Source organism: Ostrinia nubilalis, chromosome 1, assembly GCF_963855985.1.
Source record: "Ostrinia nubilalis chromosome 1, ilOstNubi1.1, whole genome shotgun sequence".
NCBI classification, from domain to species: Eukaryota; Metazoa; Arthropoda; class Insecta; order Lepidoptera; family Crambidae; genus Ostrinia; species Ostrinia nubilalis.
This window is the reverse complement of record NC_087088.1, coordinates 13,298,375-13,317,364: the sequence shown is the minus strand read 5'-3', so window position 1 is coordinate 13,317,364 and position 18,990 is coordinate 13,298,375. Positions and strand designations below refer to the sequence as shown.

At 39.9% G+C, this 18,990-nt stretch overlaps 1 protein-coding gene across 1 annotated transcript in view; it reads left to right on the top strand.

The window, feature by feature from the left end:
- LOC135073164 (voltage-dependent calcium channel subunit alpha-2/delta-3) overlaps positions 1-18,990 on the top strand; it is a 79,910-nt gene that overhangs the window by 49,866 nt on the left and 11,054 nt on the right. Inside the window, exons 4-8 of the mRNA XM_063967219.1 lie at positions 7,940-8,165; positions 12,012-12,143; positions 12,265-12,542; positions 17,602-17,715; positions 18,519-18,714. Of these exons, the coding sequence (XP_063823289.1) occupies positions 7,940-8,165; positions 12,012-12,143; positions 12,265-12,542; positions 17,602-17,715; positions 18,519-18,714 (946 nt within the window). The remainder of the gene's footprint in view (positions 1-7,939; positions 8,166-12,011; positions 12,144-12,264; positions 12,543-17,601; positions 17,716-18,518; positions 18,715-18,990) is intronic.

Genomic DNA, 18,990 nt, shown 5'->3' with positions numbered 1-18,990 from the left:
AGTGTTGTAAGGCTTTGACCACTGCAAGAGTCTCAAGCTCATACGAGTGGTACTTACTTTCAGCTCCCTGCGCTAGCTTACTATAGTAAGCAACCACTCGCTTGTGACCACCCTCGTGCACCTGCAGAAGAACGGCCCCGTAGCCGATGGAACTTGCATCGGTATGCACCTCAATCGGTAACGAAGGGTCGTAAATCGCAAGTACGGGCTCACTAGTCAGACACTCGATGATCTCTTTGCGGGCAGCCTGCTGCTCAGGGCCCCAATTGAATGCTACGTCCTTACGCGTCAGAGCCGCTATACAAGCCGTCTTTTGAGCGAAACCGGGTATATACCTCCTAAAATAGCTGGCTAAGCCCATAAACTGACGGACTTGTTTCACGTTTTTCGGCTCGTCGGCTTCCGTTAAAGCCCTAACTTTGTCAACGCTCGGCCGCACCTGACCTTCACTGATACTACGGCCTAAATACTCAATCGTGGGTGAGAGGAAGGAGCATTTCTTAAGGTTGATAGAAAAACCCGCATCAGTCAAAGTTTTAAGTACTTTACGCAAAATAACTAACCCCTGATCTATTGTCTGACTTAGGATCAGAACATCATCAATGTAGACGAGGATTTCACCAGACTCTATATGTTCCCGGAGCGTTTTGGCGATAATTCGCTGATAGACGACCGGGGCATTTGCAAGACCATATGGCATTTTCAAATATTCGTAATGCCCCTCGGGCGTTACGAAGCCAGTTAGAGGAACGGACTCCTTATCCATAGGAATCTGATGAAACCCTGTCGCCATGTCTAAGCTCGTAAAATATTTGTTTCGTCCTAGCCGGTCTATATGGTCATCGATTCTCGGCAATGGAAAACGGTCCTTCAGGGTCACGTCATTCAATTTCCGAAAATCGACGCACATTCGACCGGAGCCGTCCTTCTTTTTGACAAGAAGAATCGGGCTGGCATAATCAGATTCCGACTCCTGAATTATCCCTTTTGCCGATAAGTCCTTGAGAAAGGCGATACGGCCTATAGTTAACTGGGGTGTCACTCTTCAGTCTGATGGCCATGCTACCAGTGTTCACGGTAGAAGTAGCTGTACCGGATATTAAAAATTGAGAAAACTCATCTATTATTGCCAACAATTGTTGCAATTCATTTTCGACAAGAGGTGTGTTCACAGGAACAGAAACATCAGACTGAATAGTCATTACCCTATCTGGCTCGATAGTTTCTCTCGTAAGGAGTTGGCGGTCGCGCGTGCGAATATAACGAACGCCCTCTCTATTGAGCACGTCTGTACCAACTATAACCGGCGTGTTCATGTACTCAGACGCAACTACGAACATGTCAACTTCAAGAGTTATACCGTCAAATTCGATTGGCAAAGTCACGTAAGAGGTACTTTCGATTTCTTGACTACCAAGTCCCTTTAATATTCGAAATGCCGGCTTAAGCGCGCAACTAAAATGTCTCAACAAACTTGACGATATAAGCGATATCGTTGAGCCGCTGTCAATTAATACATCAACCGGCACTCCCTGAATCACTGCAACAATAACGTCATTGTTGCGGGTAGTCTCATTTTCGCGGCAAAAATTGACATTATTTTTATTACGAGACTCAGACTTTTGTTTGGCAAAACAATTTTCAGTTTTATGGCCTGTCTTTTTGCAGAACGAACACGTATCGGGCTTTGTTGGCACAAAAACAGGTTTTGGACTCGCATTACTGTTACTAGCTGAGGAGGAGCGTTCCTCCTGGTCGGTCTTAGATCTCTTATTGCAATTTGCCTGTCTGTGTCCCAACCGGCCACACGAAAAACACTTGCCTTCATCGAACCGTCTTTTTCTCGGAGGTAAATTAGCGACGTTTTTGTTATTCCCCGCAAACGTATTTTGGGACACGACACGAGCAGAGTTAGCCTTAGACGCACTAGGCTTCACGTATGTTGAGAAAAATTCAACAAGGTCGTTAGGCGACAGTTTGGCGTTTGTAGCGGAGGCCTTTATTTGAGGGTCGGTGATTCCGCGTATCACGATTGCCGATATCAATTCGTCACTAAGACCCCGAACTATGCGTAAACGAAGGAGTGAGCGACGGGCGTAATCAGCGTAGGTAGTGTAGTTATCCGAGTTTGTACTCATTACCTCAAACAAAATGTTAGCAATGCCCGGAGTTTTAGGACACAAAGGTTTAAATTCCTTTTTAAAACTGGTCCAACTACGCTCCGTCGTCACCCACTCGTTTAGCCACGTCTTTGCCTCTCCTTTTAAACAGTTTCCTATACGTGAGAGACATTCGTAATCGCTCCAATTATTGAGAGACTTTGCTCGATCTACCTCCTCACACCAATCGTCAATATTGTGGAAACTAGGATCGAAATTGGAAATGTAAAAATGTTGGTTAGACCTCACCGTACCGATAGAACGAATAGCATCCACGATGCGGTCCGTCACCGCAGACGGTGCATTCACTTCACTCACACGATCCGATTCCGCGGCCGGCACTGGACACGCATGCTGCGGGACGCTCGGCGGTTCCGGCGGGAACGGCGGCGTCATAGAACGTTCCGCGGGGCGCGCGCACGACGCGGGCCTGTAGGGCGAAGGAGACGTTGCGCACGTATTCCGTTCACACGACCTATTTCGCGGCGATACATTACGTTGCACAGGTGACGACGTATTTTGCGCGGCTACCTGACTTTCCAACGTTCTAAGGCGGGTTAGCATCACATCCATGTCACGTTTTAATCTATCGTCCGGAGCACGATCGCGGTATTTACTACGTCGGCGCTCTCGGCTGCTATAACGACTTCTACGACGCTCACGTTCACGATCACGATCATCACGGTCACCCATTTTTCTCTTTTTACGCTTCGCGCCGGTAGACACCAAATCAGAATAGCCAGTAAGATAGAATCACGTTGATCCTATCCCACTTCTGATGTAGCGAATCCCGAGGGAATGTACTTTTTTAAAAAGACAAAAATGACTTCGCACTGATTTTAATAAGAAAACAAAAATTACAATCAAAAATAATTAACACACAAAATACAAAATCCGAGAGCTCCGATCGCAGCGACGGCTGAAGGCAAAGTGAGCCCGAGTCGCACTGCGCGCTGGCTTATATAGGGGCGGTCGCCGCAAATCTTCACATCTCCTACACTAGATTTTCTCGGGGATTTCATTTCATGTCAGGCAATATTCGTGGAAGCACACATAAGTAGACATTTTCATAAAAGCTAGTATTTCCTCCGCCGCGTTTGTCGCGGGTGGAAATAACGTCGTTTCAATAATTCTACTTTAAAAATAATAATAAGTACTTTAACACATAGAGATTATTACAAAAAAAGTACATAATAAGGAATTCGCTTAAGCGTATTTTTCCAATCCCTAAGCTAATAATTGAAAAAAAAAATTATAGCACAACGATAAAAAGCTATGTTACACAGAGGACAAGCATAAGACTAGGTAGCCACACTTACGAACAAAGCTCTTCAAAACTAATAAAAATGTCTGGGAATTTGACTCAAGCGGGCATTGCCCTTCTCTATACAAAAGCACTACTCGTATACCTACCTACTCGTACTCGTACATCTCGGCATCGGATATTTTTTATAATCTATGGATGTCTGTCTGCTCTATGACGAGTTGTCTGGCCACAACTTATTTTTTAACAAAAGGCTATCATTCTTTGCCATTTGCTTAACTATACAAAGGGATAGGTATTGGTAGCGACATTCAAACCATTTGATTTGTACCTTGACCTAACACTTAATTTAGTATGTCGAGGTATCGAGTGCCACATTATCTAGAGATACTGGTTCTCTGAAATGAGAATGTAGTCACATTACAGAATTTAAAATATTAAAAGCCTACCATCCCATCCCATACGCAGCTACTCAGCATACTGTAAGGCTATGTAACGCAATAAGTTGGTAACAGGGCGGTAGCGCGCCAGAACTTAGTCCGACAATAAAGTTGAAAAATCGGCGGATTGCTGCGCTGCGGGCGTCGCCGAGAAAAAACGACGCCGACATTTCGCACTTAATGAAACTGTACCGAAACAAAATAAAGGAACGCGCATTTACGGCCGCCACTAAGCATTGTTATAAGAACGGCGGCTTTTCATCGGGATCTTAATGGCGCTGTTTAAATATTTGCTAAGGTGGCCGTAATGTGAACGCGATGTTGGAGCCCCGCGCCCGCGCCCATTGTTTGTTTATAATTAATGGCTAAATTAAACTCAAGTACACCTATTTTAATGAGAATTTTAAAAGATCGCGTCTAGACTAGATTGTGGAAAGTACACAGTGGACAGGTTATTGGAAATTTAGAAGAGCGAGTGGCTAAATATTGAATATCTAATAAATCTGTTCACGTTTCACTCAAAATTAGTCTATCCTTCGTAGCTTTGCACGGATACTATAAAATGACTCGTAAATTAAAAAATCTCTCATGTGATAATACACATAGTAGCTAAAGCAATTCATTTTCTTGAGACACGGTGCAAAATAAGATCAAGAATGTAAAGATTACGCTAATAACACCATAAGTTTCCATCTTCTCCAGAATAACAGATGAATGCTATTTCCCACGCAAACTCGGGCGCCGGGTCTATGCAAGCTTCGCATCCTTCCAGCACTTTGAGGAGCAAAGCTCGCAGTCCCGTCCGGCGCGCGTGTAGCTGCAACTTTTAATTACTTCACCCACTCCGCTGTAGTTCCACGATGGGGCTATTTCGTCTCTCCAACTAAAAACACTCATTTATAAACTGTTTTCGAGCTCTTTTGTTAAGTTGCTGCTTACTAAATCTGGGGGCACGGGCACCCACCAAGTCGAGCAAAAAAGCGGCACGGCCGTACCATCCTTTTCTCGAAGCAATTCAGGCCATTTTCGACCGCCTGTAACTTCGTTGTGGATAAAACTAGAAGGCTGAATTTTCATTAGCTATGCAGGCATTGTAAAGACACGGTATATTTAAAATTTCATTCAATTTGAACCAGTAGTTTAAGAATTATAACGGGTCAAAGTTACTTAATTTTGTCACTCACTGACTGACTCACTGACTCACCGATCATCAAAACTCTAAGGCACTTCTAGCAGACCTAGAAGCTTCAAATTTGGAATATAAGTAGTGTTTGGTGTATGAATCAAGGAAAAACTAAAATATTTGGGGGCACGGTAGTGCAACCGCCAAGTCGAGTAAAATTTTTCAATTTCGGTCCAGTTTTCTAGATACATAACTGCTGTCTACAAAATACAAAAAGAAATGATATTTGGGGGCACGGTAGTGCAACCGCCAAGTCGAGTAAAATTTTTCAATTTCGGTCCAGTTTTCTAGATACATAACTGCTGTCTACAAAATACAAAAAGAAATGAGATCCCATCAAAAACAATACTTGTCAAAAAAACCAAGTCTCGCAACTCAGTTGTTCTACGGTAAAAAGTTGTGAGATCCATATAATACCAAGTCCAGGCCAGGAAATCTTTAACGTTTTACATAAATAAATATTGACTTGGCCATCGCATGAAAACACGTGTAAATTAAATTATTTAGTGCGATGGCCAAGTCAATAATTTATGTAAAACGTTAAAGATTTCCTGGCCTGGACTTGGTATTACATGGATCTCACAACTTTTTACCGTAGAACAACTGAGTTGCGAGACTTGGTTTTTTTGACAAGTATTGTTTTTGATGGGATAAGTAAATGTTAAGGCGTCCTTGTTACCTTTTAAAAGACGCTTAAAAGGGGGGACAAAGCGCTGCAATGTAATTAAAATAAAACAGAAACTTTTTTGATGTCGTTGTTACCTACTTTGCGACTTAATTTTCAGCGAAAAGGAACTTTATGTGATTATTAAAATAATGCATTTTTACCATTAGAAAATCAAATTATGAATGAAAACAAAAGCTACACGTAGTGCAATCTAATCTAGTAAGACTTGGCACAAGATCAGCAATAAGTAGATTGTCTCCACTATCAGAACCCAAACCAATGACTTAGTTACGTGCTACTCGAAAGGTCAGGTAAAAACGCGAGGCAAGGCTAAGGTGGGCCGCAATGCCCGCAATCAGCCAGGGCCGTGGGTCACGCAACCATTATCGGGGGTCGTCTCCACAGCGACCTCGTAAATTCCCTCATATCTTCCTCTTGTCTTTCGAATGGGGAGACCTGATTATTGGCTTGATGTGTAGAGTGCATTTAGATATCTGTTTACGCTACATGACACACGAACTATGTATGTTTGTTTGTACACAATGTACAGTCATGCAAATAAAGGTATTTAATAATACTTTTTAAAGGATAAAGTTAATATAAAATACTTATTACCAATTATTTGACAGCACAAGTAACTGAAACTTATCCACTAACTATGTTATTAAAGTTAGTCGTTAATTTGTCGAGCAATTCAACGTTTTCTATTTAGGAAACGTTTATAAGATATTTTTTTTTGCAATTTTCATATTTCTTAACACTGCGATTTCCTGTAAGAATATCGTTAAATGTGAGAACATTTTTCTGTAAATGCTATGCGAACATCTACATGTGTCATGACAAATAACCCAGAATTCCAATTGTAAAGTCGCACCTGACAATGGCGGAGGCGGCCGGTCCCCGCGGCCATTAAGAAGCTGTGGTGTCTGATTATATTATTTGTCATTTTTCATCGGCGCTAATGTGGCGGGACAAAGGCATCGATCAGCCAATTGTACGGGCTAATTGCCGGCGATTGTCTACCCCAGCTTTTATCCGAGCACTCTTTGTGAGCGGCCCCTGCTCAGCGAACTTTGGCTCAACCCTTGGCTGGAGGAAACATTGACACGATATTGGGATCATGGTATTTTATGGGATTTTTATTGTAAAGCTAGGGACAGATGAATTATTCTTTTCAAAATTTAACACTGGTTGTAATCATGGAAGTTTTCAAATAGATTCATGCCAGACTTTTCCACAATACTTATCATCAGCTCTTAGGATTGGCTGCGCGTTGGACTAAAAATTCCATATTCAAAATCGGGTTTATCAACTTCATCAAACTCCATTCTTTGCCAAATGACATGATATATTTTTTGAGCAGCAAATTAATTAAAGTAATAAAACGTTCCTTTGGAAAGTTACATTTAAATTATATTTGAGAAGTTTTATTTGTATTTCAGTTTGTAGTTTAAGTAAAACTTGATGCTTTCTGTAATATTTCTTCATTAAAGTAACATTTAAATCTGTAAGCAAGCAGGGCTACTTAGCGTGCAGATTAAAGAATAACATCCATTAAAAAAACAGTTTCTACGTTTAATCAAAGTGTAGTTGGCGGAGCTATTTTTATTTTTGGCTTATTCGTTTCGTCTGCGCACAAAGTTTAGTTTATATCAAAATGTTAAGGTCACAGTAAATGAGATTTTTCACTTACGTAAATGGATTTTTCTAAGTAGAAAAATACTGGCATACAAATTAGATAGGTACTACCTTAAAGAAAATTGGATAAGTCATGAAATAGAAACAGAAGTCATAAGTTCAAGTTCAGCATTACTTTAAACTTTAAAGCATGTAAGTCATGTAACAAACCAAATCATATTTTTGTACCACACTACTAGATTGCGGGACTAATCCCACTTCTCGTACCAACCACTGCAATATTTTCCTATATAACCAGGTTGAGTGTATTCGAGGGATAGCTTTATATCTTATTTATAGTAGACTAGCTTTATCGCCATTTTCCGTGATTTTTTACATGTACAGAGGTTAACATTATTGAGCCATGCTGAAAAGGCGCCCGCTCAGCGAAAATCGTCTTATTGGATGCCTACATCAAAACAACTACCTGTTTAGCGCAATCAGTTCAGTGGTTTGAGCAGCAGTGTGAATAGATCAGTTAGTAGTAGGTAGTTGCCTTTAAGACATAAGACATATTAACATGGTATAACCAAGTACATTTTGTTGCAGCGGATAATGGACAGCGCCGAGGCGGCCGCGCTGTCAGCCGGCAGCGGCAGCGACGGCGCCCCCGGCACGTACTACGACGCGCGATGGCTTAACGTGCACGCCGACGACGGCACATTAGCTGCGCGTGCGCGGCGGCTGCTACTGTCGCCGAGCCGGCACTTCGACCATATAGCTGTTAATGCCAGCTACAGTGCTGTGCTGATGCCGCCTTATATTGACACTGAAGGTAAGAAACTACTATTGACTAGGTTAAGTTGACGTAATCTAGACGCAAACGCTCAATATCCACGCCGACGACGGCATGCTGGCTGCACGCGCGCGGCGGCTGCTTCTGTCGCCGAACCGGCACTTCGACCATATAGCTGTTAATGCCAGCTACAGTGCTGTGCTCATGCCGCCTTATATTGATACTGAAGGTAAGAATCTGGAAACTACTACGTACTATTGACGCTAAGTGACAAATATAGATAAAAACTTGAATCCAACTATTTATTACTATAACTCTATGAATGCAACTACTACTCCATGCCATAGCATTGTGATACTTTTACAAGAACGCGATATCGTATCACTTTACCCTAGTGGATGAAATCTACGTTGCTACGACTGCTACGGCGTAGCAATAGTTGTGCCGTTAGCGAAATTGGACTATTTCACTATTTTTTAGCTCTACTTACAAGACATCGTATAACGCTGCTATTTTGTCTCCCGAATATCAAGTCGTCGCAATATAGGTCCATGCTTATGCCGCCATAGATTGATGCTAGAGAGAATCAAACGAGGTTTACTGTTAGTGCTAATCTACGCTATAGTAGCAGTCTCACATGCCAACAATAGATTGTGTGGGCGCGGCGTCAACAGGCATAAATTGTCACCACTTTGACCACCTAGCCGTGCCATGCTCGTGCCACCAAACTGGTAAAGTATTGCTACACGTACATCGTAGACACAGTGGTTTAACTTGAACCAATGATTAGATGAACGAACGTAACGAAATAAAAACTTTAAAGAACGTCGTACTCCCACGCTTATTCATCGCTCTTCGATCGAAACGTATACTACGTTTATCTACTACGCACTACGAAGCTACGCCGTAGTACTCGTAGTGCATTCACCCGTTTAGTCACGATATTATTTAAATACCTAACGGAATATTTCACATTGTTTTTAAAACATGACATGTTTAATCAGTGGTATTTGCATACTGTAGAGCTTTAACTACGATGCTACAATGCTACTGCCTTAACATGCGTAACACTTGTTTGGTAGCATGAGTACCTACTTTATCTGAGTTTTCTCGTAGTCACCTACTTATTGATGTGTAGTTCTTCGGCATGTAATATAATATCAGTGATTACATACTTCACGTAGGATGTAGGTAAATTTCATTAGACCAGCCTATACCTGGTCAATGAACCGTAACGCAAAGCTACCGTAAATTAGCTATGTCAAAGACAGTATATTGAATGCGACGTCGTTTCAGCGAGTTGAACCGCTGCATTAGTCACAACCGTGAATCCCGGCCAGTCACGGCGCTAGGCTGACTCAGCTGCACCGTTAATTACTAAGTTCGTTGACACGGAAAGTTGCGACCAAATTAAATTTCGACATGCATTTCCTACGCGGCCTCGTAACGCACACTAGTAGTCACATTTTGGCATTGGTATAAATTAAAAAAATATATATTATAGGCAGTTTTTTCTTTGTTTTGGACAACACAAGGCCGGTTATCGCTTGATGTCGCTTCAATTCACTGAATTGGTCACTTTAGTAATAAATCCATGTTTAAATGCATGTACAAAGGCACCACTAGATCCACGGTTGGAGCATGACACAAAACAGCATATTATTTTTCAAGTGCTGCCTTTCAAGTGTCGTTAAGAAAAACCTTGTACCACTGACTTTTTTTCTATTTTACGGATATGACAGGTTTTCCAATAGACAAAGGAACAATTAGCAGTATATAACTACTTATCCACCTAGCGTTAATGTACTGAACGTGTTCCCATAACTGCAACCTTCGTGTGTCAGGCCCTATCAGTAAATAATGACACGAATACATCGCTGTCACAGCGCCACGAGGAAGACGACCCCGCCCCTGGCCATGACGCGCGTGATTTATGAATAACTTGACACAAAGTCTGCTTATTAGAACCCGGTATACACAAAGGGCATCGCAATACATGTATTTATATAGTTAGCATGTTTATATGAATCATGCTTGGCTGAGTTTGTGCTTCAAAACGCCATTTTGGTCGATCAAAACCATCTGATTGTGATTCCTAATATGTCGGATATTAGGAGCTGAATATAAAACAGTTCATATTATTTATAAACTAGCGGCCGCCCGCGACTTCGTACGCGTGGATCCCGTTTTACCCCCTTCTTCTATCTTACGCGGTTTAGATTTTTTCATACAAATGTTTTTTCCCGCTAACTCCCGTTCCCGTGAGAATTTTGCAATATCCTGTTGTAACTAAGCTTTAAGTTTACTAAGGTACCTGCATGCCAAATTTCAAGCGTCTAACTTAAGCGGTTTAGATTTTTCATACAAAAGGATTTTCCCGCTAATTCCCGTTCCTGTGGGAATTATGCAATATCCTGTTGTAACAAAGCTTTAGGTTTACTAAGGTACCTGCATGTCAAATTTCAAGCGTCTAACTAAAGCGATTTAGATTTTTCATACAAAAGGATTTTCCCAATTCCCGTTCCCATGGGAATTCCTAAGTATACTATAACCTGCCCAGGAGTATGAAGAATAATTGTACCAAGTTTCGTTAAAATCCGTCGAGTAGTTTTTGTCTCTATAAGGAACATACAGACAGACAGACAGACAGACAAAAATTTTACTGATTGCATCTTTGGCATCAGTATCGATCACTAATCACCCCCTGACAGTTATTTTGAAAATATATTTCATGTACAGAATTGACCTCTCTACAGATTTATTATAAGTATAGATAAAAAATACCACGAAATACCCTTTGAAGTTACAAAGATATGAAAAAGACACGTTATTCGAATATTTACCTAAAGATTTCCCATTCGCTACCCAATCCTCGCTGTGTAGTCGACCTAATGATTTTATCTTCGCCGCTTTATCCATCAACAACGACAGTAAACAAATAGGCAAAATGGAAAAGAAATCACAAACGCGGTGTTTTTGCCTCGCACGTGTTGTTTACCTTCGAATCAATCAGAAACTCACACATCAAAGTTTACAGAATTTGTATTTAGATACCTAACTATTGAAGCCCATCCCGTTCCAGGAAAAATATTTTTTTCGTTTTCATTTCATTTTTTTCGTTTTCTCTTTGTATTATAACAATGAAAATCCTATCAAATACATACCTACTTATAAACACTTTTAGGCTGAGTTGCACCATCTCATTTAATCGTAACTTTAACGAACATCGGTGTTTTTTGTATGGAGTTTGACAGATTTTCGACGTTCGTTAAAGTTTAAGTAAGATGGTGCAACCCAGCCTTAGATTGACTTACTTTACATTAATATTGTAAGTTCAAAAAAGTGACGATGTGCGGAAGTGGTGGATCCCGATTACATCAATTTCGTTCCACGTAAACACACGGACGGCCAAATTGGTTTGGTTAGTTTATTTGACAAACACGAATGCTGGTGGGCTATTAATTCGAGGGACACGCGCGACGCGCAATCACTGCTGCTCAATGAAGCAAGTTTGCAAAATTACGGTTCTTTCGATGGCTCCTAAACAATGTTTCGTTAATTGGCCAAAGTTGCTGTGAAATCACGGCTTTTAAACCTAACATAATATGATTTGAAGCTTTATAATATACCTACTTTCATTAGAAATCTGAAAATAGATTCTCTGGAAATTTCCGACCTCAAAATAATACAATGGTTTTGCGTAACAATAGTGTAACTAATTGAAAACTTGCTATTTCGAAACTTTGAAAGCTTTCTTAATAATTTTATGTAACAGATTGGTATTTCATATTACATTTAAGTATTAAGTACCTACACCACCAACCTTTCGCAATTTATCTCCAGGTAGTTCATAAAATATAGTCTAATAATTATTTTCTTCGACAGATGGTGAAGTGCAAAATCAGATTGCGTGGTCAGAGCACTTGGACCCTCTGTTCGTGAATAACTACGAGATAGACCCTACTCTATCGTGGCAGTACTACGCCTCTTCCACGGGTTTCATGAGGCGATATCCAGGTAAACCGTTTTTACTCGAGTATTAACATAAGTTTAGTGATATGAAACCATCTTTTACAACTGTTTTAGTATTTTTACTAGGTACTTATTTACTCATGCATTTTTTTTTGTTTCCCAACAGCAATGTCCTGGCCACCCGAAGACGGGTACTCTCATCACGCGCGTGACTTCTACGACTTTCGGTCTTCGAACTGGTTCGTGGAGGCCGCGACGTCTCCAAAAGACCTGGTCATCCTACTTGATGACTCCGATGACTTGAGCTCTTCATACTGGAGGCTGGCCAAGGCGACGGTTTCGGGGTTGCTGGACACACTCGGACCAAACGACTTCGTCAACGTGTATCGATACAGCGATACCGTGTCGGAGATTCACTCGTGCTACACGAAGATACTGGCTCAGGTAAGTTTAGATTATTATTGATATTTTTTGCTGGTTCTTCCGATGGTAAATGTCAAGATTGATCTGCTCTTACAATATACCGTATAAGTATTGGTAAAATAACTGCTTTCTAAAAAGAATCGTTTATGTATCTTACTTATTACCAAGACAAGATTTTAAAAGCTAATAGCATATTATTTACCAAATATTATAATAAATTAATAAAATGAGTATGTATGTATGGTATTCACATAGGTATTATCTTCCAAGCAATTAATCACTTTGAAACGTGTAGGCTGAGTGAAATAAATGGGTCGTGTTGTCGTTTAATCTTTTACTACTACTGAAATCTGTGTAATTGGTTTATTTTTTTATTTGAATTGAATATTTAACTGTATCAAAACCAAAGTTTTTTTATTCTATCACATTTGCCTTCTTCTATTAATAAATAGTTAACAAATGACGTTAGTTCCTATTCTCTACAGATAATTTCTAGAGGAAGAATCGTGTTTTGACAGCTCATAAAACGAATATCATCTGTATTCGAAACGCAAAATTAGTAAAGTTTCGAATTAGGGTGCGTACGACTTATTAGCTTGCGACTCTCACTTAGCATGTGAGGGAAGGACAAGTAAAATATTGTTAAGTTAACCTTAATATACGTGACGTAATAATGTCAGACGTGGCGCGCTCCCGTGACGCCCAGCGTGATTGTTTGCGTCACTAAACATGCAATCAAAAGCAATTACATGACATACGTTTAATTAAAACAAGCTTGGGAACAGGTGGGCGTAACTAATTGACGGCCTTTTCAAAATGGGTGACGTAAACATCGATAGGGTTGTTTTTAATATTAATCAGTTTAATTTTGCACTGACTGAATTTACAGGTATGTAACATAACACAGATGAAGTGAAAGCTTATGTAAAAAATCATTTTCATCGTTTATTATTTCATATGTTATTTTTTCCCCAAATTCCAAATACCAAGGCACATTATAAATATTTGAACAAGAGTGTGTCTAATTGTTTTGAATAATTAAATTTCAGAAACAGAATTTCACAGCGAACAAAAGGTAGGTACAACAACAACGTTTATAGAGTTTACAAAGGCAGTCTAATAATAAATTCAAGCAGCAACAAACGACCGCTCGCTCGCCACAATCAAATTAATGAAACTGCCATAAATACATAAAGCGGCCGAAACGAAAATGACCGGTGAATACGAAAGAGTTGACGATTGATGCACAAAAACATAAAGCGATTATAAATAAGGTACAAGGACAATCTGTAATGTAACGATCAAATCTATACTTGTAAATTAGTAGGCAAATGCAGGTATCGCGTGCTAGCGAGTATTACGCGATACGCATCTGTCCGCGGTGTGTACGCACCCTAATGGATTCAATCGGGCCTTTAATGCGGCTACATTAAGGGACCAGCGCAGGGGCAATTCCGATGGCAACAACCGAATACAGTCGCTTGAAATAACAATGTCGTCTAGAATGGACACTTAATTGGGTGGTATAAAAACATTTTGCCCTATACTGTTATTAAATGAAAAGGCAGGTAGTCATCTATAATAGAAGATATGGAAATTAAACAAGCTTTATGTAAATTTTCTGAAAATTTAATTGAAGTATAGTGATAAACGATCAAAACTTAAGTTACAAACTTTTATGAAAATATATTTATTATTAAGCGTACCTAATCAAAACTGAATCAAATCAAACGCTCTCACTTTGAAAAAGATTATTCGCATAAAAGAGATGATTAAAAGATCGATCGCTCCAAACTCAATACATTTTACAAAGCTTTAAACTCTAATGAAATCGTTTAATGGAATAAATACAGACACAATGCTCTCACGCTGTAATATATTTTCATTTCCCTGTTAACATTTCTCGATTTGAACGATAAAAATAAACGTTTCACGAGCATTGAAACACCTCATTGTTAATGTATATTGTTCACACGGCTAATGGAGGGGCACGTCCCTAAGTGAAAAGTTTCTCTTTGCGTACCGTGTGACGCCGTACAACTTTGACGTATACCGCCTCACATAACTTATTCAGTTAGTTTTCCTGTCAGATATATTATTTATTCAACATTTTCTCGGGAGGGACTAAGGAGAAATATAATATGTCAAAGTATGAGATCAAGAAAAAGGAGATCCGTCGTTAAATCTGGAACGTACGTGCAGATAAGCGGTGGTAGTTCTTGTGCTATCCGCTTACGATCTGTTAATGATTAATGTGATGCCGTTTTATAAACGAGCAGATGAAAGAGATTGTCTAATAGGTTCGTAAATCGTTCCTCCATACATATGTGCACCCACTTAGCCGCGCTGACTCGCAGTTCGCAGTTGATAAGACGCCGCATTTCCCGAGGCGTCTCTAAAAGGAACTATATTTCAACGGGAGTATCATCTCGCTCACTTATTCAGTTCATAAGTCTCTGGAAAGTTTCGAGATACAATCTCCGCCACAAAGAAGAGTGGCGCGTAGCTTGTGACAGGTGGAGAGGCTGCGCCCCGGCCCGCGCCCTTATCGCGCTTGCAACTGTGATCACCGCGCTCGACACTCGATCGAAACTCGCTCCACAACTACCAAAGTTCATTTCATCGACTTTGGGACATTACGTGAAGAAAATCGAGTGATAAGCGAGAAAAAAAAAAACAAAAGAAATGCGAAATTAGTCGTCCAAAGAGAATGCGGTTTTACTTAGCGGCCAGTATCGCGCAGTTAAAGAGGCGGCTGTGTGCGGCCGCAATAAATACTTTTCTCTGATTTTACCATCGTCGGATAACTTTTAACTGAAGAATAAACTTGTCGTTTTAACATAAAATATCTCCCATATTGAAAATGTCAATGTACCAAACTTATTCTTCAGATATAAGTTATATGTTCGTGGTAAAATCAGCCCTAATAGAAGTAAATAAACACATTGATCCTCGGATGGGACTTATTTACTATTAACAAACGCAACAGACGTTGACGGATTATCAAAAGTTTACAAAATCTCATTATCTAAAATAGGGTATCCCCCGATTAGTTTTAAACCTCTTTATCCGTGGGCGTTCAAGAACCCTTGGAGCCGTCAATGACGTCAATACACACTACATACGTGAGTGTGTGTTGTATAAGTAATACGAGTTAAGATTATTAAGCGAATAGGTAAATATAGGCAAATTTAGATAACCTTTTCATATCCATACATGTAAAGATAAACAAATCATGTTATTTTTAAGTAAGCGCTGTTGCAATTTACTCAACGTTTTGTTGAAAGCAAAACGTGTTATGTAAAGTCGAGCAAGTAGGAAAAGTTCAAAGGAGGCTCCTCGAGCTCGCAACGTCGCTAATATACGATCCTACAATTACCTTCCGCACACCCTCGAAGCCTTGTATATTTAAGAGTTGTTACGGGCGAACTCGCATTAATACGTCTGTATGTTTGTACTCATTAACGCAACGTTTAATGGCGTGTTTAATTATCTAATGACTTATTTTCCCGGGGGAAGTCATATTGATAAATGCGATTAAACACAATGCTGGTGCTGTGTTGGGGAGTTTATTTAAGTTTGTGTTAGGGATTTGTGGAAGAATAAATAGACATTCTAAAAACACTTCAGTTTCCACTCATAGCCACTAAATGTTAGTTAATTGCTCTCGATTCTTGTTGCCACTTAATGTGAGGTGATTTGTAATTTAAACTTAATTACGTACTAAATAATTTGGTAATTTATATAAAATTCATAGAGATAACATTTTATAGACAAGAAAAATCTACCTAAATGTTTTAAACCGTCTATTTTCCTTCAAGATCTTTCAAAGTTTAACCTATTACATCTAATAAAACCATGTTAAATTAGCGAAACAACCGCGGTCTAAACAGCCGCAATATCACCGCTTCATGTGCCAAAGTCGTTGTCAACAGGCCGCTGCCTCCAGACAATGGGCTTCAAGCAACTTTCAAGGCTCTCGCTGCAGCCTTCAGCCAGCTTAGATACGACTTTTGTGCAACACGCTTTACGTAACTTCGTATAGGCCAATAAAAGCCAAGGTGAGGCCAGACAGATAGGAATAAACACATTCGTGATTAGTTCAGGGTTAGTACGGTCATAGTAAAAGATAAAAGAGCTCTACTATAGTTGGGTAGGTATATGCGGAACACTGCAGCGATTGACTCGCTAATCAGGCATTTTGCATAGATTTAGGTTATGGCGGTTATGCACGGCTGGCAGTGATATTAGAATAGCGGCGTTGATTCACAAAGCGCTCGCAACAGTTGAATTAATTAACTATGTTCATGAAACATTTTGGGAAATATCATTTTACCATTTACCTACATATTTCACATATACCTAGGTCTCTAACTGTAATACATATTCCTTTTTTATTTCAAGATAGGTACCTAATTGGTTTTCACTTTTATAAATTGTGTAGAATGAAAAAACTGGGGATTTTTTTGCATAAATGAAATTATAATTTCCACGAAGGTAGGTACGATTGAATAAACAATTCTTTGGACGAGCTAAAACCTGCACGGCTACAGATGGATGTGTAAGGCTATTTTCCGCCCAAGTGACTATCGAAACGAACTCTTCGGAGGCATTCTACAAATCCACGGCTTACGGATGATGCTTTTATGTTTGAATGTTTTCCTTTAACGGCGGGAAATCTTAACTTTGTGGATAGTCGCATTCGACTTTCGACATAATTCCACTTATTAATAAAAGTTACACCCTAGTTGAACTCTGGCTTAAGTTGTCATTTAGTATGGAAATGACATTTTAATCTAGAGTTCATCCTAAGGGCCAATATGTATAGCTGTACTGATAATTATTAATTTATTATAGCTAATCCAAAACTATAAAGCGAAATCTTCATGCCGCTGTAAGACCAGTATTTACTTACATTACGCATCTACTTAAAACCTACATAGATACTCTTGACAACTACCTCGAAAATTTCAAGCGCACGATTTTCTATTTTAGTTCTAAACCGCGGAGCTCTTAAAATGAAAACAGTTTTGAAGACAGCAAGTTTTAATAGTTAAAGTGTGTGTTCGTTGTTAAACAGGCGGTGCCCGAGACAATAAGGGAGCTGAAGACGGCTCTGTGGGGCGCCGAGCCGTCAGGGGGCGCCGCCAACCTCACCGGCGCCCTCACCACCGGCTTTGAGATACTCCACCGGGTAAGTATAGTTGCAGACAACACTTATAGCGTAGTTCCTCTTTTGTGAGTGTAAAGCGCCATTGGCATTTATCTACACTTCCGTTTTCGTTTAGCAAGACAAAAACACACAAATGTAGAGTCATTTTACATGTATCTACTTATTTCATCATCATCATCATTTCAGCCATAGGACGTCCACTGCTGAACATAGGCCTCCCCCATGTATCTATTTAAGAGGGAGCAAATGAACGTAGGCATAATAATATTACTAAAATTAATTGCCAGTGACTGGTCTGCCCTTTTAAAGAAAATTGAATGCTTTTCATATTCATGATTTTTTTCGATCAAGGCAAGGAAATTAACAACTACAGCCTAGACTATGTATGTACTCATCTATTGTTCAATGTTCATGAATCATAGAAGTAGACGTAGGTAGGTAGTATTGTTTAGTTTAACCCCGTGGATAAATTAAAAGGGTAACAATACTTATCAGGGGCAAACCATAACTTTACCAGTTTTAAAACCTGAAATGTGAAGCGTGTTAGACAGGAAAACTTTCGCGAGTTGGGAAGTTATAGCGTACCTTGGGCAGCCCTAGATACTCGAATTATTTAACCTTTAAATATTAAGCAATATTAGTATGAGTAGGAATACTATTATCTACATTTCAATACGATAAAGTCAGAAACGTGTACTTCTCTGTAAACCTAGAGAAGTAGTGGATTAATCACAATGTCAAAAAAAATATTTACAGACACAGTTTCTTAACTTAAAATAGTTATTTAAAAGGATATTATTATTAAACCTATCTTCGTATTCCAGTATAACCGCACCGGTCAAGGCTGCCAATGCAACCAGGCGATCGCGGTGGTGGGCGCGGGAGGCGGGGCGGGCGGCGTCAAGGGCGTGTTCCGCACTTGGAACTGGCCGCATATGCCTGTGCGCATCTTCACGTATAGTGTGGGAAGCGACGCCGCCGCTGGCCACAATATGAAGGATATGGCGTGCACTAACAAGGGTAAGCTGAAATCACTCAGACACACTGTAAAATGTTATTGAAGCTGGATAGTTTTTGAGGAAAATCGACTTAGGGCGGGACTTTCCTTTTTTTACTAAGTTACTGATTTCCTAGAATTTAGTAAGTTAAAGTTTTAAGTTCGAAGTAAGTTACTGATTTCCTAGAATCTTACTAAGTTCGTTCGTAGGTCTTCTAGACAACTCGTAGTTCTTACTCTGAAATAGAGTAGCATGGCTGCGTATTTTCGGAAGAGTAAAAAGACTCAACTTAAACCTA